At 34.8% G+C, this 24,965-nt stretch overlaps 4 protein-coding genes across 4 annotated transcripts; 2 read left to right on the top strand and 2 right to left on the bottom strand.

The window, feature by feature from the left end:
* The first annotated feature begins 12,854 nt into the window (after positions 1-12,854).
* LOC139848478 (uncharacterized) lies at positions 12,855-13,945 on the top strand. The gene is made up of 4 exons (XM_071838207.1): positions 12,855-13,209; positions 13,260-13,393; positions 13,459-13,645; positions 13,716-13,945. The coding sequence occupies exons 1-4, from the start codon at positions 12,855-12,857 to the stop codon at positions 13,943-13,945; spliced, it is 906 nt and encodes a 301-aa protein (XP_071694308.1).
* A 1,659-nt stretch (positions 13,946-15,604) lies between these two features.
* LOC139848268 (probable WRKY transcription factor 2) lies at positions 15,605-19,300 on the top strand. Its single transcript, XM_071838003.1, has 6 exons — positions 15,605-15,814; positions 16,261-16,678; positions 17,340-17,507; positions 17,594-18,177; positions 18,264-18,422; positions 18,841-19,300. Exons 2-6 carry the CDS (start codon positions 16,298-16,300, stop codon positions 19,298-19,300), a joined length of 1,752 nt encoding a protein of 583 aa, XP_071694104.1. The 5' UTR covers positions 15,605-15,814; positions 16,261-16,297.
* Positions 19,301-19,633: 333 nt separating this feature from the next.
* LOC139847364 (chloride channel protein CLC-f-like) lies at positions 19,634-23,747 on the bottom strand. Its single transcript, XM_071837027.1, has 8 exons — positions 23,047-23,747; positions 22,482-22,878; positions 21,454-22,103; positions 20,967-21,071; positions 20,664-20,879; positions 20,373-20,585; positions 20,068-20,300; positions 19,634-19,963 (listed from the first exon to the last, which is right to left on the bottom strand). The coding sequence occupies exons 1-8, from the start codon at positions 23,461-23,463 to the stop codon at positions 19,882-19,884; spliced, it is 2,313 nt and encodes a 770-aa protein (XP_071693128.1). The 5' UTR covers positions 23,464-23,747; the 3' UTR covers positions 19,634-19,881.
* A 338-nt stretch (positions 23,748-24,085) lies between these two features.
* LOC139848479 (putative F-box protein At1g67623) lies at positions 24,086-24,763 on the bottom strand. The gene has a single exon (XM_071838208.1). It carries the CDS (start codon positions 24,761-24,763, stop codon positions 24,086-24,088), a length of 678 nt encoding a protein of 225 aa, XP_071694309.1.
* Positions 24,764-24,965: the final 202 nt, after the last annotated feature.

Genomic DNA, 24,965 nt, shown 5'->3' on the forward strand with positions numbered 1-24,965 from the left:
ATGGAATAATACGCCGATGCGTATTCGGAGATGAAGCTAGTCAAATCTTAAATCATTGTCACACAGTACCAACAGGAGGGCATTATGGGCCTCAACTCACAGCAAGGAAAGTCTACGATGCTGGATTCTATTGGCCTTCAATTTTCAAAGACGCACACCTTCTTTGTAAATCCTGTGATGCATGTCAAAGGGCAGGAAAAATAAGTCAATGTGATGAAATGCCACAAAATGTCATTCAAGTATGTGAAGTATTTGACGTTTGGGGTATTGACTTTATGGGTCCATTTCCAAAATCTCATAATAATCTCTACATTCTCGTTGCCATTGATTATGTATCTAAATGGGCGAAAGCACAAGCTATCCCAACTAACGATGCACGAGTTGTAGTCAACTTCTTAAAACGTCTTTTTGCTAGGTTCGGAACACCGAAAGCTTTAATAAGTGATCGGGGTACTCATTTTTGTAATAATCAACTTGAGAAAGTTCTCAAAAGATATGGAGTAACTCATAAAATCTCAACCACTTATCATCCACAAACAAGTGGACAAGTTGAAAATACCAACCGAGCTTTAAAACGTATTCTAGAGAAAACCGTAGGATCGAATCCGAAGGAATGGTCCATGAAATTAGAGGATGCACTTTGGGCTTTTAGAACGGCCTACAAAACTCCAATTGGAACCACACCTTTTAAACTCGTTTACAGAAAAGCATGTCACCTTCCAGTAGAAATTGAACACAAAGCATTTTGGGCTTTGAAGACATGTAATCTTGATTTACATGAAGCCGGACGTCTACGGTTAAGTCAATTAAACGAATTAGAAGAATTAAGACATGAAGCATATGAATATTCGTTAATCTATAAGGAAAGAACGAAGAAATGGCATGATAAAAGAATCAGAAGTTCAAAAGAATTTAAGGAAGGAGACCGAGTTCTTCTTTTTCAATTCACGATTCAAGCTATTTCCTGGAAAATTGAAATCTAGATGGTCTGGACCATTCATAGTCAAAAGAGTTTTCCCATACAGAACAATAGAGTTAATAAATTCACATGGGATTGAATTTAAAGTTAATGGTCACAGAGTTAAACATTACATACATGATCCGATGGAAGTTGATAATGAAGTCAATCATAATTTCACCACCCAAGAAAACCCTCAGAATGAAAACATAAATATGTTGTCAACGACGCTATGATAATTGGAGTGATGAAGAAGAATTCCTATACAAACCTCTCATTCCAAGAAAAGGGGTAAAATGTGAACAAGAAGTTCAAGCAGAAGTGAAAGAACCAAGAAAAGAGCACCCGAAAAAGGTTAATAAACCAACTCTACTTACTAAAGTAGGAGACCCAGGTGAATTTATCATTTCTTGCTTGCTTAATGATGGTGCTATGTATAATGGGCTCGCGGATTTAGGAGCAAGTGCAAATGTTATGCCTCTTTCCTTATACAAAAGATTAGGTGTGGGTAAATTAAGACCAACCAAAATAGGTGTTCAATTATTTGACCAAACCATTAAACACTCGGTTGGAATAGCCAATAATTTACTTGTTAAAGTGGGAAGTTTGACCTTTGCTGCAAATTTCATAGTTATTAATATGGAGGAAGACCTTGATATTCCTCTAATTTTAGGTCGCCCATTTTTAGCAACCACCGAGGCGTTCTTTGATGTAAGAGAAGGTAGAATGACACTTAGGCATGGTGATAAATCAGTCACTTTTGTGAATCGAAAGTTTCAATCTTCACCAACAAAAACTATTGAACCAATAAAAACGCCTAAGTGTGGGGAAGATGAAGAAACACCTAATGATGACCCGATAACAAAGAACCCCGTTGTTGATACGAAATTAGATGACCCCTTTTTTAACAGTTCAACGAAGAAACTTTATAAACGGATTCAAGATGTTAGGATTAAGGGGAACTTTAAGTTATGTAACCAATTAGTATCCAATTAGTCGCCTAAAGAAAAGACAATGTTAATTGAATTTGTGAATGTTATGAAGGAAATCAACAAATGGCTTGAAGCAAAAGTCAGAGATATGAAAGTTGTTGATGGTCCAATTGAAGTTAATAATGAAGTTAATCACAATTTCGATACCACAGCTAACTAAGTGTGGGGAGATTCAAATGTTTTTAAGGATAATATAATGCTGTCTAGAGTTAGATTTTCTGTTTTCGTGTAGTTCTCGAAAATGAAATCCGAATGGTCTTTCCCTAGCAGACCCTAAAGAACTAGTCTTCTCCCTCCATTATGAATTTTTATTTCTTTTAAGTTTTACGAGATGAAGAATTCCTTTGATTTGAACCATGGTCTACTACTACACGCTATGATAACTAAACGTAATAATAACACTTTCCCGAGTGAAGTGGTATCATTCATAAGAGGCAAAATGGACGAAGTAAGAAAAGAACTCAGGAACAATCATAATAAGACACATTTTGGTAAAGGAAAATCAAAATCCGCAGCAAAAAGAAGAGCACGACACCTTGAAAGATGTCATAAATGCGGAAAATGGTCACACGAAGGTAAATGTTTGAACAATCAGACACATTCCAATTTTGAATTCGTTACTTTATGCAGAGAAGGACCGTTCATATGTTTAAAAGAAAAATTATTGAAAAATCGAGGTTACGCTTATGTAGCTATGGAAAATGAAATCAAACGACTCTCTTATGAGTCAACTAAAGCATGTCTCTGAGAATTCTATCTCACAGGTAAGTATGTACACTTTTTATTTTCATTTTTTTATTGCTGTTAACCTTCTAATAATAAACGCTGAATCGTTTGCTATAAAGTATTAAATTGATATTCAATAAAATTAGGTATAATAAACCGAAATTATTGATATCATACAAAAATTTAATTAATCACTGCGAAATTTACCGTTTATTCATAAGGTATAAATATCTTTAATCAATCAATCCAAAATATTTCAGAAATTCGTCAGGAGTAAAACTAAGAACTATAGCCGAAATTACTTTACCCAAAAGAGGGACGTATATTTTTGTAAATATTTGATTGATTAAAGTGGGAGAAAAGACCAAAAAGATTTTTACCTTGTTTTTAAAATTAATATATAACCATATTATTTTAAATATAAGTTTTGTAAAAGTAATGTATATATTAATAATATATATTTGAAATTTTATGCATTTTAAATTTAAGTTTGGTGTAAAATTTAAAAACAAAAATGTACTTTATTTCATTAAGTTAAAAATATGATTTCTAAAATTCATCGTGAGTTGAAGACTAGGTCGTTGAACCGAATTGCTTTACCCGAGGATGGGGCGACAAATTTTGTTATCCTTATTTTTAATCTTATTGATTTAAAGTATGCCAAAAACATTAAAAAACCTAAAAATCTTTGCTTTTAAAACAAATGTTTTAAAATGACAAATTTTAAAATTTTGTTGAGGGACGAACTAGGTGAACGTACCGAAACGACCTCAGTCTAAAAGGAAACAAAATTTTAAAAATTAATCAATTAATTGTTTTATGAATAAAGGTTTTACATAAAAAATAAATAAATAAATAATATAAAAATACCGCACTCGCGGAGCTTTGTGTGTACTCACAACCGCAGTCGCGGAGCTTTAATATTCCAGACAGAATAAGCTGGTCGACAGACCAATCTCCACACACACACTCTCATATTTTTCCGCGAAAAATACCCAAAAAACACACACAAAAACGCGATTTTTAACCGTTAATAATCAAAAATTTTGCTAAAATCATGATGAGAAGAATCCTACCAAGAAGTTTTTCAAGAAGAACGGTAAATTTCTACATTCAAACACTCTTTAATTCGGATTTATAGTGTTGTTGAGCATAATTTTACCTAATTTGATTTTGATGATTTCTAACTTAATTGTGCTTAAATTTTTTGTATATTATGCTTGTATAACCTAGATTGATGCTATTTAACATGATTAGAAGCCTTAAACTTCAAATTTTTAACAATCTAGGGTTTGTGTTCTTGAGCAAAATTGGGGCTTTTTGATATAAGAGGGTTATGGCCAATTTTTATTATGAATTGTTGCTAAATTAAGTAGTGTAACATGTTTAGGTTGCTAAATGATCAAAACTTTGATCCTAAACATGATTTTTGAGCATTAAAGTGGAATTTTTAAGTCTAAAATTCATGAACTTGATTATTTTGATATGAATGCCATTTGAAACTTGTTTAATTGCTAGTAATGGTTATTTTGACATGTTATTTGAGTAGAATGCTTATGAACTTTGTATATATTTTCATATATGTTTATTGTAAAAATGTAGAATTGTTAATATTATGAAAATGCGTATAAAGTTTAATTTGAATTAAACATGTCATTATGATTGTTTCAATATATGATTTTGCTAACACTAATGCATATTTGGATGCACAAAAATTGTGTTTAATGTGTTTTGCAGACTGAAAGGGGTGAATATTCATCCGCGTCCCAGGCTCACAATGCTCCTCTTGAGAATGCAGACGAACAGGAGATTAACGACCAATACAGACAAAATCTACCGCATCAATTCATTTCATATTCAAATATACAAGTGGCAGATTTACACCCTAATTTAATATTTGACAGACATTGGATAGATTATCCAAAATATAAGAGAAACTTACACATTCTTCAGTCTAATGATGTTGAAGTGCCCAGGGTGATAGATTGGAAACCGTTAGAAACAGTGGGATTGGTCAAACCAATCAGGGAATTACTTTACCAAATGTATGGTAATTCTACTTTTAATGATTGGGAACGTTTATTTACTATACGTATGCCTGTATATAGGGAATGGTGTGTGGAATTATTATGTAGTGTTGAAATAAATGATCGGGTAGCTAGCTTAACCGATCGGAGTTTTATTAGATTTTTTTTAGGAGGTGTGATGCGCCATATGTCTCTATTAGATATGGCTCAGGCTTTGTGTATATATACGCCTGAGAAATTAGTATATAATGATTGTCAAAGGTTGATAATTAATGGTAGAAGGGTTGATGAAAATTTTGATATGAATGGAATATGGAGTAGAGTGACTAGCCATAACCGATTTCGTGGGGGATCTTACTCTTATACCGATATTAATAGAGCTGAGCTTAGAGTGATCCATAGGTATTTAGCAAACTCGATTACACAGCGAGGTAGGAATAAAGAAAAGGTGAATGAAAATGATCTATTTTACCTCATGTGTATTCGAGACCCACAGAGCGTTGTGAACATACCTTATTGTGTGAGTTATTACTTATCGGTAATGGTAAGGGGTATGAGAAATAATAGTATAATAGGAGGTGGAATTTTCATTACTTTAATTGCTGAGTATCTCAATGTGGATAGAAGTCAGGGGGATTATTAGTTGCAGTACCAGAACCCCGTGATAGAATTGATTTACGTGTGTATCATGGTGCAAATGTTTTAAAGAAACGACATAACGCTGCAGTACCATATGATGGCGCACATCCATAGGTAGAACGAGATCAGGAGCAAGGTAATGCGGGTGGAGGAAACCAAATGACAGATACAGAAAGAATAATGGCCCAAAGTGCATACAATTAGGCTATGCAACGTGAGTTTCAGGCTTGGCAATATCATCAAAAATATATCAAAGCCTATTTAGCCTCCCAAGGTAGGAACTACATTCCTACCGAACCGGCCTATTTTCCTCTATGGACCGACGATACACGACCACCTTTTCCTACATATGACCCATTCCAAGCGTATCAAAACATATACCACGAACCTTGGAACCCCTTCTGGTACAATCAGAATCAACCCTAATTTTCTTAGTCTTATTTATTTTATTATTTGTAATGTTACTACTTTTAATACTTATTTTAGTTTTGTAATAGTTTTTTTTTTATAATTTTCTAACGTTTTAATTATTAGATTTTTATAAATTTTTGAATGTGGGGTGATATTCCAAACTTCAAAAATATGTATATATGTTTGTAGTTTATCTCATGTACAAAACAGGGTAAAACAGCGCACTTTCAAAGATTGGCATTAAGTTCAGCAAAAGCAACTAATTTTGATGACAAGATGCAAAATATATGTGAAATAACAACTGCAGGAATGAACAAATGATGTGTACCATTTATCATTCAAACAAACAACAATATGTTTGGAAACTTTGGTAAAATTTAATCATTTTTCTACGCTAATCACCTTCAATAATTTAAATTGTTACTGATTTCTTGCAAATGAGGGCATTGCAAGATCTTAAGTGTGAGAAAGGATTAAATTCTTTCGGTTTTAATTTTTTTTATACACTTGGTTTAATAGCCACCGTTAAACTTTACTAGTAACGCAGTAGTTGTATTAGAATCTAGTGCTCTCTGATAATAAAGAACAGCCCTAGTCTTATATACTGACTACCCACTTCTAGTAAAAAAATTTAAAATTTTTTACCTAAATGAACTCAAAATCATATTTATACATATTTATGAACGATAAAACTAGGTGTTAACACCGAAATTATTGTTACCTCGGAAAGGACATAAATTGAGAAACAACCCAAAATGCTTGATTTCATTTAAAATGGAATATAAGAGAATAAAAAGACAAAGAAAGAAAAATAAAAGTCAAGTGTGGAAAAAAATTTACCAAGTTATTTAGAACATATATCACATATTTTTGTACAAATAATTGAAGATACTTTTGTTTTGGATGATATTAATAAGTTTTACCCAGTTTATTGTAATATAAATGGAATTTAAAAGGAAGTAAAGTCTTCCGAGAAAAAGACACGCGCTTCTTGATTTAGGTCAGGAAGTTGTCGTCCAGACCAGTTGTAGAGTCTACGAAAAACCTTGAAAATTTTTCTCGAAAATCAGCTGGAAATCCACGGACCTCAGCATCAAACAGGGTCGCCAAGTGGTCAGACTTATCCTAACCATGAGAGGATCTATCTCGTACAATGGGGGTACTGTGCAAATTAGCTTATAAGACTAATGAATCAGATCCCCAGAAAGGATAATCTCCTTAAAGATCAAAAATTAGTTTTTAAGCCTGATATTACTCAATCCTTGAGATTGAACTTAAAGATTGAGAATTACAAACTCATGGAATTCAATGATATCTAAACTTGAGTTTGAACGAGAAAATATTTTGATCAAAATTACAAACCGATTTGTTTTCTGAAACCCTATTTTCAATGCGTTCATTACCATTGAACGTAAAATCCTAGGAATTCACCTGGAATTCATTAGGTCACCTGAACCAAATCGGGTGTCAACCGTAAGAACGGTGGTTGCATAGCATGGTCGAAGGCAGGACCATGTGCCAGACCGAAAAACTATAAGGGTTATCTTTACTATTGCTCCTACAAAGGATAGTAATTGCATCCGACACGATATAGACCATAATCAAAAGCATGTCATTAGACATTGCCTTAACAGTTGCTTGTTCAACGCTTTTCTTTACAACTGGACGGTAGTTTACCGAAAGGTAATATACGGAGCAAGTATACTGGACGTGTTGCTTTCCTAATACAAGGTTAGCAAGTGGGTGACATAAAACCATAAGTTTTGAGCTAAAATTTTCAAATCTGAAACCCACAAAACCCACAAAAATATTTTGCAAACACCGGTGAAGGGTTATTCCGGAAAACTTATCTAGGGTAAAAACTAGATTGAATTTTCAAATGATCAAATGTTTTCATAAAGATCCAATTTCATAAAGGATCTAAATTTTTATAGTCACGTAGGACTGTAAACCACAATGTTACTATCATTGTTCATACCGCCGTATTAATATCACTGGTGTACAAAGTGTGAAGAATAAAGAAGTGATTCTAGTAAAGTTATATTCAAGTTCTATATTGCTTGAGGACAAGCAACGCTCAAGTGTGGGAATATTTGATAATGCTAAAAACGAACATATATTTCATAGCATTATCCTTCCATAAAGACAAGCTTTTAGTTGCAATTGTTCTAATTCCCAGTAATATTCGTTTAAATAATAAAAGGTGAAGACAAAAGACAGATTCGACGATTTGAAGACACAAATGACCAAAAAGCTCAAATGTACAAGATACAATCCAAGTGGTTCAATTTATTGATGAGAAACGTCTAAAAATCACAAAAGTACAAGCCGAGAAACGCAAAGTACAAGATATCTAAGCGTACGAAAGGACGTTCGAAAATCCGGAACCGATACATGAACCCACTATCAACGCACGACGCAACGGACCTAAAATTACAAATTAACTATGCACATAAATATAATATAATATATAATTAATTATGTAAATTATATATATATATTATATTTATATATTAAATAAATAAACGTCGGCAAGCTAGGATCCAATTTCTGCGTGAGCTGGAATTCGAAGCTCCGCACTCGCGGAGCTGTGAGGTACAAAACCTCAGCACTCGCGGAGCACACCAGGACCCAAATCCCACTATAAAAGGCGATGCAATTCGACGAAATATTTACACCATCTTCAATCTCTTCTCTCAGTTTATATTTATATTTATATTTTAATTATAATTTTAATATTAAGTTAATAATAATAATAAGGTTATTGTAGCGAATGTTTTAAGGTTTGTAAGTCGAAACTCTGTCCGTGTAACACTACGCGATTAATACCCATTGTAAGTTATGTTCAACCTTTTTAAATTAATGTCTCGTAGCTAAGTTATTATTATGCTTATTTAAGCCGAAGTAATCGTGATGTTGGACTAAATATTAAGACGGGGTTATTGGGCTTTGCACCATAATTGGGGTTTGAACAAAAGACCGACACTTGTGGAAATTGGACTATGGGCTATTAATGGGCTTTATATTAATTAAATGATATCTCGTTGATTTAATATAGAGATTTATAATTTGACGTATTTATATTTAACCACATACGCTTGACTGGGTACGGTGGAAGGAATATTTATAAATACTAATAATTATTCATTTGACCGGACACGGGGATGGATTAATAGTCAATGGACTCATTAAAACAGGGGTGGATTACATTCAAGGGTAATTGATGTAATTGTTAACAAAGTATTAAAACCTTGGATTACACGCAGTCGATAACCTGGTGTATTCATTAAACAAAGTATTAAGACCTTGTTACGGTTTAAATCCCCAATTAGTTGGAATATTTGACTTCGGGTATAAGGTTAATTTGGCGAAGACTCTCGCACTTTATAATTATGACCAATGGACTATTATGGACAAAACCAGATGGACATATCGAATAATCCAGGACAAAGGACAATTAACTCATGGTAATAAATTAAAATCAACACGTCAAACATCATGATTACGGAAGTTTAATAAGCATAATTCCTTTATTTTATATCTCATCTCATTTTTATTTATCGTCATTTTATTTATCGTATTTTAAATTATTGCACTTTTAATTATCGTACTTTTATTTTATCGCTTTTTTATTTATCGTCATTTACTTTACGCTTTAAATTAAGTTATATTTATATTTAATATTTTACATTAGATTTTAACTGTGATTTAAATCTTAAAATCGACAAACCAGTCATTAAACGGTAAAACCCCCCTTTATAATAATAATTATAATACTTATATATATATATATATATATATATATATATATATATATATATATATATATATATATATATATATATATATATATATATATATATATATATATATATATATAACGTTAAACTTAGTCAGCTCCCTGTGGAACGAACCGGACTTACTAAAAACTACACTACTCTACGATTAGGTACACTGCCTATAAATGTTGTAGCAAGGTTTAGGTATATCCATTCTATAAATAATTAAATAACTTGTGTAAAATTGTAACGTATTTAATAGTATTTCGTAGTAAAATATAATCTATTTCGTCTACACCTCGCACACATCAACATCATACATGATTTCAATTTGATATTTTTCCGTTGATATGCTTGCAACTAAAAACGCAAAATGAAAATTTGTTAGATTTCCTGTATCGGTATGATAAATATTTCTTTTATTTAGATATACGTGATCTAAACAGATTATATCGTAACCGTCTCCGATTCTTTTCGTTGTCACCTTAACATACTTTACTAATAAAGTGCAAATATGAAACTTCTTTTGAATATATAAGGACAATCACCGAACAATCTTGTAATGGTTATTTAGAGGCGTTAGATATGAATTTTAAACTGTGTTTAAGTTTACGTTAGTCACTTTCAACTCGATCAATGTCAGTAATAAATGTATGACATAGATAGATGGGTGCCTATAGGGCTCTTCTATAAATTGGGATAGCAGGACATGACAATTAATAGTTGCCCAATCTTGAGTCGTATGTTTTCAAATAAATTGCTTGATAAGTTAGTTTCCATCGTGGTCCCTTTCCAAGTATACTCCAGCACAACTGACTTTGACTATATTGCATGGCATCACCAAAACTGTCTCGAAAATAAAATAAAGTACACAAACACTATAACATTAAGAAGTTGATTTTTAACAAAAGGTATCACACATTCTCTATACATGTGAGTTGTGCCGGCCAAATTTGTTCGTAATTTTAGTGTCATCTAACAATTATTTTAGTAAATTGAGATTTAATCAAAAAATAAGGATTATTTAATTATATTTAACCACGGGTGGAGAGCGTGAAGTGCATATCTGTAAGAGTTGACTAGATATTATCGCGTAAATAGCGGGGTCAAGGGGGCCTCGCCCTCTTACGGGGTCCAAGAGGCAACGCCCCGTCCCGAAAATTTTTAGGCACTATATGTTACAGTATATCGAAAAGTTGTCTGCCAACAGATTTTCCCGCAAAAAGTCGTGATGTTTCAGTAAACGATTTTTTTCGCCAAAATGAAGGGTTACACCCTTTAGTTGATCAACCGAATTTCAACTGAATTTCCCACCAAAAAATCCACTTGCTTTTCATTCTTAAACAAAGAAAAACACGTCCTCTATAATACTTTAGATTTGTATTGTTCTTGCCTGAAATCAAATCACGTTATTGTCTTATCCCAATTAGGATGTCGCGATACCTGGAGTTTGTAGGGTCGAAATACTTAATTGAGAAAGTGATTTCACGATTCAAGAACCAATCGAATTATCAATGATTACCCTATCTATCTAACAAAAATTCCGACTTGAATCTTCTTAGTCTTAACACAACGACATATAAGATTGTTAGAGTTCCTTACTCGTACAACTCATTTGAGGAGTGCTTATAGGCACCGTTATACTCTTGGCCATAGCTGCCATCAAGAAGACACCAACACCTATTGAGGTTATGTCTTTTGATGATTGTCATGCAGACAGATAACGTGTTGTTGATTTTAGTGTCATCCAACATGCATTTTAGTTAGTTGCGATTACTTGAATGCAATATTTAGCTAGTTTTACTTAACATCGGGTTCAGAGAGTGTGAAGTACACGCCCGTAAGAGTTGGCTACTAACTTACGCGTAATTGCGGGGGGTCAAGGGGGTTGCGCCCCCTTGCGGGGTCCAAGGGGCAGCGCCCCTGGTTGGGATACACCCTTTTAAAAATGAAGGTGCATTTCAATAGTTCAACCTTTTCGGTATAACAAATTTTCCCGTCAAAAATGAAGGGATACACCCTTTCATTTCCCAACTGTTTTCTATAACAGTTTTAGGGACGTTTTCATGGTTCATTCTGCATTCATTCTAACCAATAGAAAACACACAATCTCTCAGATAATTTGATCAGTGATTTCATTGGCAAAAACACGGATTGTGTTCTTGTCTTATCCTTGTAAAGATTTCGTGCAACCGAGGCAATCGTTGGGTCGAAATACTTTATAGAGAAAGTGAACACACGATTCAAGAATCAATTCGGGCAGTCAATTCATACCTATTTTCTAACATAACGCGTATGTTGTTTAGGTGTGGGTTCAGTACTGGTCAATCATGTGGTTACGATAGGTACAATTTAGTCTTTAGTCAACCCTCCACTCTTAGTTGTTGATATGTAACTATGTTAAGAAGTTCAGTTTGAGTGTCACGACGATAGTAAATGGTCTAAAAGTGTATAAAAAAAATTGAGAGGTATATAAATTATTTTATTAGGTAAGTTTCGATAAAACGAATAATAAAATATTCTACTGAAAAAAGGAACGATATCTTTCATGCAAATGGTTGAATTACATTTACCATTTTATACAGAAAACGCACTCCTATATTTTCACATCAAACTCATATTACTCAATGTAACAATTTTAACCTTGTGACAATCATCAAGTTAGATTAATAGTTCAAAATAATATAATGGTCTATATCTTACGGGGTATTAATTTATTCTTGGATGTGTTTTTGTACATACACTGTACATAACACGTGCAATTAAACAAATAAAATTCTATAAGAAAGTATATTTTTCGAAAGAGCAATCAAAAACCATTGTATCAAAAATCAAAAAGATTAGTACTTGTGTAAGAACAGACAATGCTACTTGGGGCGAGCCACTTGTTGATTGAGGGCAATATGTAATTGATTTGTGTAATAGTCTGTTTGGAGATTATATCAGGGAGTTTACTTATGTCATATATTTCATATATGTATGTAATATTGTAATCACCATTGTATCTCCGTGCACGTGTCTTGCGTTCTTCTTGATATAAATTTTTTATCCTCCCCCCAAAAAATGTTTGACCTAGCATAATTTATGGAACTCATCGATCAGAAAGTTGTGGATATGAGATTCATAGAAGACAATCATGTAAATGTGTAGTTTATGTATACCTCTAGTTATGTTTGTTTGGATTTTCGAAGTGTTATTATGCCCTAATCTGAAAACTGGTTTGGCCATCTGGGGGTGCAAGAAACGCAAAGAAAAGTTAATGATTTTTAAGATTGATTTTAAAAAAGCGTACGATACGGTTAATTGAGACTTTCTTGATTACATGTTGAAGCTTGCTTTCGGTGTTATATGGAGATCATGGGTGCGTATGATTTTACATTCATCACGTGCTTCTATACTCATCAACGGAAGCCCAACGAATGAATTCAAGATTCAAAGAGATTTACGCCAAGGAGACCCTTTAAGTCCATTTTTGTTCTTGATTGTCATGGAAGGACTTCATTTATGCATCAAAGAAAAAATGGTTGAAGGGGATTTTCATGGTATTTCGGTAGGTGTTAATCCAATTACGGTATCACATTTATTATATGCGGATGATGCGGTGTTTTTATCTAATTGGCATAGAGAAAATTTTGATTGTATGATGCAAGCGTTGAACAAGTTCCACACATTTTCAGGTTTTCTATTAATGTTAATAAATTGTCAGTGTATGGTTTGGGTGTTGCAGAAGGTGAAATCGAGTCCTTGGCTGCAACGGCTGGATGCATCAAAGGGGTATTTCCGTTCGTGTATTTGGGATTGCCTATGGGAGCCTCAATGTTATGCATATCTAGTTGGGGCTCTTTACGGGAGAAATTGGTGGTAGGGCGATACTCGTGAAATCAGTATTAGGCTCAGTGGGTATTTATTATATTTCTATTTTTAAGTGTCTGGAGACGGTTCTTAATGACACAGAAAGTATGCGGGCTTCGTTCTTTTGGGGTAGCTCGGATGGTAATAGAAAAATGCATTGGATACGTTGGGATCAAGTTTTGGCACCACTCGAAAACATGGTCTTGGGATTGGAAGTTCTAGGGCTTTCAATTATGCACTTTTGCTTAAGTGGGTGTGGAGGTTTTTTTCATACCCGAAAACAAAGTGGGCAAGTGTTATAAGACTACATATGGGTGTGATGGTAGTATAGATGGTAATATAATTGTGTCTAATGCATGGCCTATGATTGTTAAATTATACCATAATCTGCAACGTGATGGAAAGTTGCCTAATAACGTCTTAAGGGTCAAATTCGGAAACGGTATAGGTGTACGGTTTTGGCTCGATAATTGGAAAGGGGATGGAAGAAGATTATTTCATTTGGAGTCGAATGGAAATTGTTACCTTGCTGAAAAATTAATGGATGGCGAATGGAATTAGAATTGGATTAGAAGTAGTAATATAAATGTTCGTAATGAAGACATGTTGCAGCGTCTTATTACCCATATTGGTACATGCGATTTAAATGAAAATAAAGATTCATGGGTGTGGTCCTTATTCGAGGAGTTGGAGTTCCAAGTCTCAAGTACCAGCATTTAGATGATTGCATTCTGCCTTCGTTTGATAGACCCACTCGTTGGATTAAAGAAATTCCTAAAAAGGTTAACATTTTCTCTTGGAGAGTAGCGTGGAATCTTTTACCAACTAGAATCAATTTTTCGTTAAAAGGAATGGAGATTGAAGACATCGGTTTCGCCATTTGTGATTGTCATGTTGTATCTGTTGATCATCTTTTATTCGAATGTCCCCTCGCGGTCGTGCTGTGGAGAAGAATTAAGGTTTGGTTAGACATCGAGTTCTCGACGTGTAGCTTTTGGTTAGAGTGGTTAGATTGGTTCGACTTTTGTAACCTACAAGTTGCTTCAAAGGTTCATATTTGGCTCTCGTAGATTGAAGAAAGATGTGTTATTCGATTCTATTAAATATTATTCTTCTTGTTGGTTAAATAGTAGATGTAAATGTAATGTCCTCTGGGACGATTGACAATTGAAGCCTTTGTAATTGTATTCTTTTCGGATCCTCCCTAGTGCCTTGCTAGGGGGAGTTCTCTTTTTTTTAATGAAATTCTGCAGTTTTAAAAAAATATATGTATAGTTTATGTATAAAATATGCCAGTTAGATTAGTATACTATTGATGTTCAAAAAATAAAGTATATAAAGAAGTTCTTTTCAATAAGGTATCAAGCAATTTTATACTTACTAGTTGTATTTAATTTAAATCGGTGACATTTGAAATTAATGGGTGTGTGTTTCATATCATATATGCAAAGAAACAAATGTTTACATAAGTCTAGGAAAACTTCTTTTTATTACCAATTGATTATAGGGTAGTAGGGTACTAAAAGACTTTTGAGCTTACAATTGTTTATATTTCATCTCTTATATTCTTTGTACACACAAAATGGATATTGTTATTCTTGTTTTGTAATACTCCGTACTATATAGATTGAAAAAAGATACTAAACAACTATTGTAATTCAAGTGAAACAATATACACTCATGAAACATGACTTCAACTCAACTTTTGCAACTAAAACCTTTATAAAAAATCAAAGGGTTTCTCGCTCAACAGTAGTAAGGAGGCTCATTAACTTTGAGGTTATGAGCTCGAGTCACATGTGGACAAAAAATATACGAGTACTACTTGTGTGGTGTGTTCAATGATATACTCCGTATTGAAGTTGTCTAACGTTTTGCGTTCGAACCTCATTAATTGTTACCGCTTTCAGAGACATCCACTACAAAACTTTATAAAAGCAAAACTAAATATAACGGTCAACAGATATTAATGTTATACAGTTAAAAAGCTAGTATTAAACATGGTCTTTAAATAAAGGTTATAGTTTTCTTTCGATCTATTTATTAAAATGTTTAATTATGCAATAAATTTGGGAAAAAAAAGAAGATATAAACTTTAATACTCATTTTAACTCTTCCTCTCCTTCCCTTTAAGATTCCAATCATTTCTGTTCCACCACAAACAATAATCCCAATCTTCTTTTTCCTTCTTTTCACTATTTTATTTCTTTCCCTACATAATTATTTGTTATTATTACAAAAATTAAGAAAAAAATAGGTGTGGAAATTGACAGAAAAAATAAAGTTACAATCCTCTGTGAAAAGACTGTTGTTAATCAGATAGATAAGAATCAATTAACCTGAAGAATAAAAAAAAAGAAGGAACAGGTCTCCTTTGTTTACAGTTTTGCTCCCTCACTGTGTTTCTTGTTTTTTGTGTTTTGTTACCAGGTGGGTGTTATTAATTTCTTCAATTTTATTCAAAAGTTTATATCTTTAATCATACCCATTTAAATATATCCTAGATTTTTATATCCCATGTAGATCTTTGATTTTGATGAAGTGCTTTTGTATTATTGTGTATCAGCTAAATCTTTTTTTAGATTTTTTTTTTCTTTTTGTCAAATATCTCAAATTGGGTATAATCTATGCCAAAACTTGATTGAAAATATCTTTGATCAGCATTTATTTGCATTTCAATTTTGCAACCTAATTTGTTGTCATTAATAAATTAATTGCAAGTTTTCCATTTTGAAACTATTGTCATATCATTTGTTTGGTCTTGTTAATTGCAAAAAGGGCTAATTTGTATTGAGTAACAGTTTTTCTGATGAATAAAAATAATATTTTTTTTAATTCTGAAACTAATTAGCTGATATGGGTTCTTTGTGTTTCAGTTGATCATAAAAAAAGGAGTTACCTTTTTAGTTTATAATGGGTGGTTTTGATGATCATGTTAATGTAATTGGAGATTGGATGCCACCTAGCCCTAGCCCAAGAACTTTTTTTAAAGATATGTTGAGTGAAGCTAACTCAAAGTCAGTATCTGAGCCACCTAAGCTTGATAATCTAACAAGTGGGTTCACATTTCCTGGACCAGATACACAATCTTGGTCTGCAAATGGTGATCAGGCAACAAAAAGGTCAGGTCTTGTTGAAAGGATGGCAGCTAGAGCTGGTTACAATGCTCCTAGGTTGAATACAGATATTATTAAACCATCTGCTGACGTGGAAAAACAATCTTTTGTTACAATCCCTCCTGGTCTTAGTCCTACTTCCTTTTTAGATTCTCCTGTTTTTTTGTCTAACTCACTGGTAAGTTCCTTAAAGTTGATTACTTTTTAAATTTAATTCTAAGATGTAGTAGTTTATATTGGTGGTGTTTGGCACTGCATTTTGATAGTGATTATCTGATTATTATATTATACACTTATACTAAATAGTTACAATCAGATAATCACATGTAATAAAATGGACTGCATATGATAATCCTGAATTTCGGTAGTTGGTTGTTTGTGTACTTGACAATTTGACAATTAAGTACTCTAATTACTTGTAAAATGATCACTTGAACAGAATTAATTATGCAACGACTATAGTAATTCACAGTAATCATTAATGTGGAGAAACCTTGTGTTCTAGCTTTTGTGGTAGTGGCCTAATTACTTGTAAAATGATCAGGAGTTCGACTCCCGTGGGGTGCAGCACTGCACTCAAGGTTGTCTCTTTACTCTTGAATTCCACCTAAGGGTTTCTTCCGCTAATCGCGTTGCGGGAGTAGTGGGGGAGGGAGTTTTTACCGCCCATGCCTTCGGATTGGGCTGGGTTTCCTCTTGGGCAGCAGTTGGGGGCGGGCTATGCAACTGCGAGAGATGAACGCGTGAGTGGTTAAGTCCCCGGGAGATCCCGTACTGCTGTTCAAAAAAAAAAAATCATTAATGTGGAGATTTATTTTGAAGAGTTGTTTGAAACGCAGGCTCAACCGTCTCCGACGACTGGAAAATTTCCATTTCCTCTAAATGGTAAAAGTTCAATGATGTTTTCGGACTCATCTGATAGGAACAATGATAAGTTATACCAAGACTTCAATGGTGCATCGTTTGCATTCAAACCTGTTCCCGAATCTGCTCCAGTTTCTCGTGAGGTAATTATACTCCCAGAATTTTTATTTTTGTTTATGAAGTAAGCATGCTATATTAAGTTTTCTATGGTTATGTTTGTAACATGTAGGTCAATCCACCCTTTATGTCTTGGCAATCTGAGAATCGTGTCCCAGAAAATAGGGCTGTTAATGCAAACTTTCATGAACATCGTGAAGTGGATGAAGATCAAATAACGAATGGGGATAATGGGGATAACGGTAATAATGTTAATAGCGATGATGGATATAATTGGAGAAAATATGGGCAAAAACAAGTAAAAGGGAGTGAGTATCCAAGAAGCTATTACAAGTGTACTCATACAAATTGTCCGGTCAAGAAAAAAGTGGAGCGATCACACGAGGGACACATCACCGAGATTATTTATAAGGGGGCCCACAATCATCCAAAACCTCCTCCCAACCGTAGATCCGGGATTGGATCTTCGATTGACGTACAAGGTGACGGGGATTGGGGGCATGATGGTAATAACCTTGAAGTGGTGTCATCAACTATGCTTCACCAAGGTCAAAATGGAACTCCTTTTGAATCTAGTGATGTTGTGGATGGTTCCACGACCTTTTCTAACGATGAAGAAGAAGATGATCGTGCGACACATGGCAGCGTGTCGTTGGGTGGTGACGGTGAAGGAGATGAATCCGAGTCAAAACGGAGGTTCCCAAATTCTCTCTTTATTTTTTTAGAAAAAGTGTGTTTGTTTTTTTTGTTGTGAAAACTGTGAATGTTGTTTGATATTACAGAAAGGTTGAAACTTATGCAGCAGATGTAAGTGGGGCCAGCCGAGCGATACGGGAGCCAAGAGTAGTTGTGCAAACGACAAGCGAGGTGGACATTCTCGATGATGGTTACCGCTGGCGTAAGTATGGGCAAAAAGTCGTAAAAGGAAATCCAAATCCAAGGTTATTACCATATTATTATTACGCGTTTTCTTTGTTAGATTGATGTTTTAAAAGATGGTAGATAACAACAACAACAACAACAATACCCAATCCCGCGCCTGCGAGGTATGGGGGAGGTAAACTAGAAGAGAAGTCGTTTCTGTTACCACGAGTCGAGAGAATTCTCCACCCACGGGAAAGGAAATTCATCCCCCTCTCTACTCCAGAGTAGAGAGATTGCTTCCGTGAGGACCTCCGGCTAAAAAAAGACTTTTTTTTTTTTTTAATTTAAAACTAAAAAAATAGAAATTAAAAAATAAATTAAAAGATACAAAGATAAATAAAAAATAATAATACAAATAATAAAATATATAGATAAAAAAAAAAAAAAAAAAAAAAAAAGATGGTAGATAACGTTTTGTGTTTGTATTTGATGCAGGAGTTACTACAAATGCACAAGTACGGGATGCTCGGTAAGGAAACATGTGGAGAGGGCATCACACGACCTTAAATCAGTGATCACGACGTATGAAGGTAAACACAATCACGATGTGCCAGCAGCTCGTAACAGCAGCCATGCTAACTCGACCATCGCAAACAATTCACAAGCTCAGTCCTTTCAATCTCAAAACATGGCTAGGTTTGAAAGGCCTCATTACGGGTTGCAGCAAGGTCCACATGGTTATGGGTATGGGATGAACCTGGGTCAAATGGGTGGGATGGGACTGAACCAAGGGAAAATGCCAGTTCATCAGTATGTTGGACAAATGAATGAGATAGGAATGATGGTGCCGAAAGGAGAACCAAAGGTGGAGCCTGTAACGGACCCTGGTTTTAACTTGGTTAATGGTTCGTCTGCGTACCATCATCAGATTATGAATAGGATGCCGCTTGGTTAATGGTTCGTCTGGTTTTAAATCTTTTTCGCATTTCAGCAAAAAGTAGAAATATTTACAACTTTATATAATATGGTTTTTTATTTTTATGTTGTAACCTTCAGACTTTTCTTCCTTTAAACAACTTATGTGAACAACTGAAACTATATATAAGGAATTCTTTGTTGAAAAGTATATATAGCAGTTTTAGCCTGAAATCAGCCTGTACTATTTATATTTATATTTATATTTATATACATAATAATTTAGGGTCATATTGATGCATTTTTAAGACAATAAATTGATCAAAAACCGATATTCTGCACTTCATGTATCTATATCTATCAAGGACAAAAGTAACATAAAAAACAACCTTTAAGCTCGTTACAAGTTCGGGTTTATTCACCACATTTTCTCAGTAATCCTGACTAGGGTTAAAAATTGTATCGGTATAGCAATACACGTATAATATAACAGTATAACACCTACGTATTCGATATATCCCATCTCCATCTTCAAAAGTCTAGAGGGTGTCGTGAAAATGTATACACCCGTCTGCCATTTCGACAACAACATATTCAAAACTCTGCATTTTGTATGGTCTTTTAATGGCCATTGGATGTCTTCTCTTCAATATGATCTTCTGGCCTCTGCAGATATTCGTGCCCCCTACGATTAAGCTCCTCTCTGCATCACAATATATCGGATTATGATGGAAATAGCTAAACAATATGAACATATTATAAGTCTCTAAATTTTTAATAAAATGATGAGGAAAGCAGTGATGTCACCTGAGACAGTTCCAGACAGAATGGTAATAAAGAATAGCAACAATCCTGCGTTTCTTCTCTTCTTGAAAATCAACAGCGCGTTGTACCACAGGCAACTGCTTTATTCCTTTCGCCTCCATTAGTTTTTTAGCGATTGCCAAATCCGTATCGGGATAACAAGTCAAAAGTCCACGCTTTCTTCCACGATAGCTTATCCCGCGGGTGCACACAGATGACACAAGACACTCGTTGAACTGCAAAACATCCTACATTAGAAATCATTAAAGTAAAATGTGAAGTGTTTGTATATCAGACATCAAGCATACATCTGGAGTTAACGAGCCGCCATCAGAAAATTCATCGTAGTTCCTCAATATGCCACGTCTGATGTCACCATATGTCAAAATCCCTTCCAAATGTTCTTCGGAATCGATAATAAGCACACAAGTTTGTTGCCCGTTGTCCATACACTGTACAGCCTCTTTAATAGTTGATGATAATGGGACGTTAAGGTAGTTGGTTGACATAGCCTGCGCAACCTGATTAACAAAATATATGATATGGACACCAAGCAACAAGACACTGACATTTTTTATAATAAAAGAATTAATATAAACCTTCAAATCCTCAAGAATAATATCTTCATCGATTGGTTCATGGTTGTCATCGGGCCCCATAATACAAAGTTCCAAATCATCTCCATCTGTTTGTCTCAAATTTTCAAATTTGTCAACTGGTGAAAGCATCGAATAACCTCTTTTTGTATCAGATCTTTCACTTTCTTTCGACTGGTTTGCAACAGATGGTACCCATATTGCTAACCCAACAGCCCCCTAAAAACAAAAACATTCAACACGAATTATTTACAGATACTGATAAATGATGATCCAATTTTATAACTTTTTTCGATTACACATTACCATAAGTGGAAGCAAGATTCTATAGTCCTTCGTCAGCTCAAAAAGCAGTAAAACTGAAGTCAACGGAACCGAACAGACCGAAGCCAACGTTGCAGCCATCCCAACCTACAATGTAAGGTTGTACTCATAATCATCAAGGCATAAATATAACTTTTTTGCACCGGCGGTCCCTCGTTTATACATCAAATTGCATGCCGCGTCCCTGTCATTATTTTTAGCTCCAGTGGTCCCTCAATTTTACAAATGTTGCATTGGTGGTCCCCCCGTCTACTTTCCGTAATGGCACTTAACGGACATTATTTACTGAAAATAAACAGAGGGACTACCAAGGCAACATTTGTAAAATTAAGAGACCACCGGAGCTAAAACATAATGACGGGGACGCAGCATCCGGCATGCAATTTAATGTATACACGAGGGACCACCGGCGCAAAAAAGGTCCATAAAATATGTATTTATAAAGCAAGAAAGAAAGAAAGAGGATTACTAATGCATACGCCTGTGGCTCAGCAATAGCAGTATTCCCGGGTATAGCCGAGTTAATTAACTGTCCAGCCGAACCACCGAAAACGGCACCAACCGCAGCACCAATCATCAAACTAGGTGCATACAGCCCACCAACGAGCCCAGAGCCTTTGCATAGAGCCGTGGCTACAACTTTAGCTGCAGCCAACTGAGCCAGAAGCCATATTCCAGGAGCCGAAGCTATTTTCCCGGTATGTAAAATCTCATCAACATTTGTAAACCCCCAGTACAAAACTCCAGGGTACTTAAGTGCAATTATCCCGGCCCCTAAACCGCCTAACGCAGGTGTGACTACACTAGGAAGTCCAAATCTTTCTTTTATGTATTCAAATGCATTACTAAACCATGTAACCAAACGGGTGAACAATACACTAACCACTCCACATAGCATACCTAATATCAGATACAAAGGTAGTTCAGCAGCAGATTTTAAATCATATGTGGGCACTGTGAACGCCTGTTTTTCGCTAAGAACGGCGTTTGAAACGGTTGATGAAATAACAGATGCTAATATGATCATTGCAGTTGTGAAGGGAGGGGAATTTTCAGCACGCAAAGGTCTTAAAACAGTTTCGATGGCAAAGAATGAACCAGCAACTGCTGCATTAAAACCTGAAAAGAACAAGAAGATAATAGAGCTAAATCAAATGGAAAACTTTGTGCAACTTCATCTAGATGAAGACATTATATCATAAGAAAATTAATAACAGCAATTTGGTAGTGAATAATGATAAAACGGGCTATAGGAGATTGTGTCAAATTGGGTTTGAAGTTATGGTAATAAGATGATCAGCTGTTTGAGTGTAAATGAAACCAAAAACAGGTAAAAAAACAGATAATCAAAATCAGTTTTGTTGCAGCTACTACTAACCTGCATCTATTATGCATTATGCATAACAATTTGTTAAAATAATCAAATAATAAAATAATAATCAGATAATCACTTCTAAAAACCAACTGATATAAAGAATACAGATAAAAGGTGAAAACCTGAAGCTATGCCGGCAGCTGCACCGGCTGCAACAAGAGCTATCCTGCGTTCTTTATTGTTTTCCATCATTAACGAACATCCATTTGCACATGATTTTCCAATATCTACACTTGGGCCTTCAGGCCCCAAAGAACAACCAGTACCTAACGTTACTGCCGCTTGGATAGCTTTAACTGTTGGAAAGATTCCAGAAAGAAAACTTGAACCATTTCCGGGAGTTGATTGCTTTATTTGGTCTAATATTTCAAGTAAACCGTGTAACATCCCAACTATGACTCCTCCGGTGACCGGAATCAAAAGTATCCTATGCCATGTGTCCGCCAGTCTCTGTAGCCGTAACCAAGCAGCACCTTCGTTTGGTGTACCAGCCCATGCCCATCCATGTATCACATGCACCTGTATTCATTACCTCACTGTCAACCAATGAGTAACTACTTTTAGCAAGTTTACAGATTGAAGCATAACCATGCTCAGTTCAAATCTGTTATACTCAATTCAATGTAAATCTACCTTATATGCATCATATATCAGATCTACAAAACCTAACAATTCTATAAAACTTACACCACGATTAAATGCAGCTACACAGAGACCAGTAGCAAGGCCAAGAAGACATCCAATAAGCAGCAACGCCCATTCCGGCGGAGCTCCGTCACCGAGAACCTCATCATCAGCACCACCCGCACCGACATTACCTCCATTTCTTCTAGGAGATATACGATCTCTATCCGACCACCGTGCCCTAGGTGATCGCCGCTTAATACTAAGCTTTTTACCGGAGAACGCTCTATCCAACCGATTCCATAGATCCTTAATACTTTTATTACTTCTAGCAGATGATTTGGCAGATGAAACTTGACCTTCTAAATCCTTATTATCCGAAGATGATGAATTCGATCTCAATAGAATTGTGCCATCACTGTGATCCGTACCGGACATTTTATTTGTTACAAACCCTAACTTGTATGCATAATCGGACATACACTATTTTATCTCATTATCGTTTAAAAAAATTAGGTTTAATTTGATTGAATTAAGAGGTGGATCTGGTTAATAGAATTGATTTGAGTGATTTGTGGAAGCTTGATTATGAATTAATATTAACGGTGATTCACGGAAAAAGAAATTATAAAATTTTGAATTTGATGAGGGAAGTAACGGAGTGTTAGGCTGTGGATCCGGTGAAGGATTAATGCCGGTGACCTGTGACCGGAAAAAGTTAACGAAACCGGAAATAAAATGAACGGAAAAATGAAAAAAGGTTGCTGTTGGATGTGTTTAATGGAATGAAATGAATCCCGCACGATTTTTTAAAATGGAAATTTGTAGCTTATCACCCAACAAAACTTGAACATGAAATAGGTTTGTGATCCGTGCTTCGCGACGAAATTTGTAAACCGTTTTTTTTAGTTGTTTTACATCTCGTTTTATTGAATAGATACCACGAATGGTTATACTAATTCACTATTACATAAACATAACTTACACTATTTCATAAACAACTTACATCATTTCATTAGGGCAATGAGATTAACAAAATTTGGACTAGCAGAAGATGATTACAGTGCCCTAACTTACAAACTGAAAATAACAATAAATCGATCTAGTTATAACCAAAATGATCTTTCCAAACAGTTAACTCATAGGACCAAAAGCATGACATGCATTCTTGTATCGGCAGGTATAATTCAAAGACGTGTCGGTGTGGAAGGTAGGGTTTGTGACAGGTCAAAGGGCAATGCGTTGCGAGGTCAGTGAATGGCTGGCGATTTGTTTTCCATGAGTCTCGCAACATAGCGAAAACCTTGCTTCTAACTGCAACTACTAAATCTAAGTTTTCTGCTGAAAATGTTTGATTTAGCATTTCCAATCCGATATTCTTTGCCTCATTTTGGTTAGAGGCAAACATGTTTAAGCCGTAGACATAAAATGACTCTAAAAGTTTATGGTTAGTATCTTCCTTTATTTTTTGAAGCCCTAACTGGATGTCTTTAGCGTCAAAGTAGAGATGCAAACCTAACCGAAAAATGGCTTGAGGATTACCCGAAAGAAGACAACGATTGTAAAATGAGACCATGGTATTTCCCCAAGGAACCGTAGAGTAATTATCTAAGGATATCCTTTTAACAACCAAAGGATCCTCAGAGAACATCAAGAATGATTTGCAGATGGTTTTTGCCGAGAACAGTTGAATGCATGATGAACTACCAACTCTTGACAATATCTCAACAATCATTTCTTGTGGAAGATGTTCGAGAATATTCATTTCAGCAGCATCCATTTTCAATATTTTTTTTAAGTTTGAAGATTTTTTGTAACTTCTTAAGTGGTTGGTGTGTCTTGGGATTTGTTTTTTGAAAATTTTGTTTATATAGTTGATTAAGTAAGATGAATGGTCACAGTCTTTGATTAAGTAAGATGAATGTTCATGAATAGTTACATTTTTTGGTGAATAGGTGCCATGGATGGTTACATCATTTAAT

This window comes from Rutidosis leptorrhynchoides, chromosome 5, assembly GCF_046630445.1.
Source record: "Rutidosis leptorrhynchoides isolate AG116_Rl617_1_P2 chromosome 5, CSIRO_AGI_Rlap_v1, whole genome shotgun sequence".
NCBI lineage: Eukaryota > Viridiplantae > Streptophyta > Magnoliopsida > Asterales > Asteraceae > Rutidosis > Rutidosis leptorrhynchoides.

Coding starts and splice junctions, on each gene's coding strand:
- LOC139848478 (XM_071838207.1), top strand. CDS start 12,855: ATGTTGAAGCTTGCTTTCGGTGTTATATGGAGATCATGGGTGCGTATG. Junction 13,394..13,458: donor CTTTACGGGAGAAATTGGTG/GTAGGGCGATAC, acceptor TCTATTTTTAAG/TGTCTGGAGACGGTTCTTAA. Junction 13,646..13,715: donor TTGCTTAAGTGGGTGTGGAG/GTTTTTTTCATA, acceptor ATGGTAGTATAG/ATGGTAATATAATTGTGTCT.
- LOC139848479 (XM_071838208.1), bottom strand. CDS start 24,763: ATGGATGCTGCTGAAATGAATATTCTCGAACATCTTCCACAAGAAATG.
- LOC139848268 (XM_071838003.1), top strand. CDS start 16,298: ATGGGTGGTTTTGATGATCATGTTAATGTAATTGGAGATTGGATGCCA. Junction 17,508..17,593: donor CTGCTCCAGTTTCTCGTGAG/GTAATTATACTC, acceptor TGTAACATGTAG/GTCAATCCACCCTTTATGTC. Junction 18,178..18,263: donor GAATCCGAGTCAAAACGGAG/GTTCCCAAATTC, acceptor TTGATATTACAG/AAAGGTTGAAACTTATGCAG.
- LOC139847364 (XM_071837027.1), bottom strand. CDS start 23,463: ATGTCCGATTATGCATACAAGTTAGGGTTTGTAACAAATAAAATGTCC. Junction 20,586..20,663: donor TTATTCTTGAGGATTTGAAG/GTTTATATTAAT, acceptor TTTGTTAATCAG/GTTGCGCAGGCTATGTCAAC. Junction 20,301..20,372: donor GCGGCTCGTTAACTCCAGAT/GTATGCTTGATG, acceptor GATGTTTTGCAG/TTCAACGAGTGTCTTGTGTC.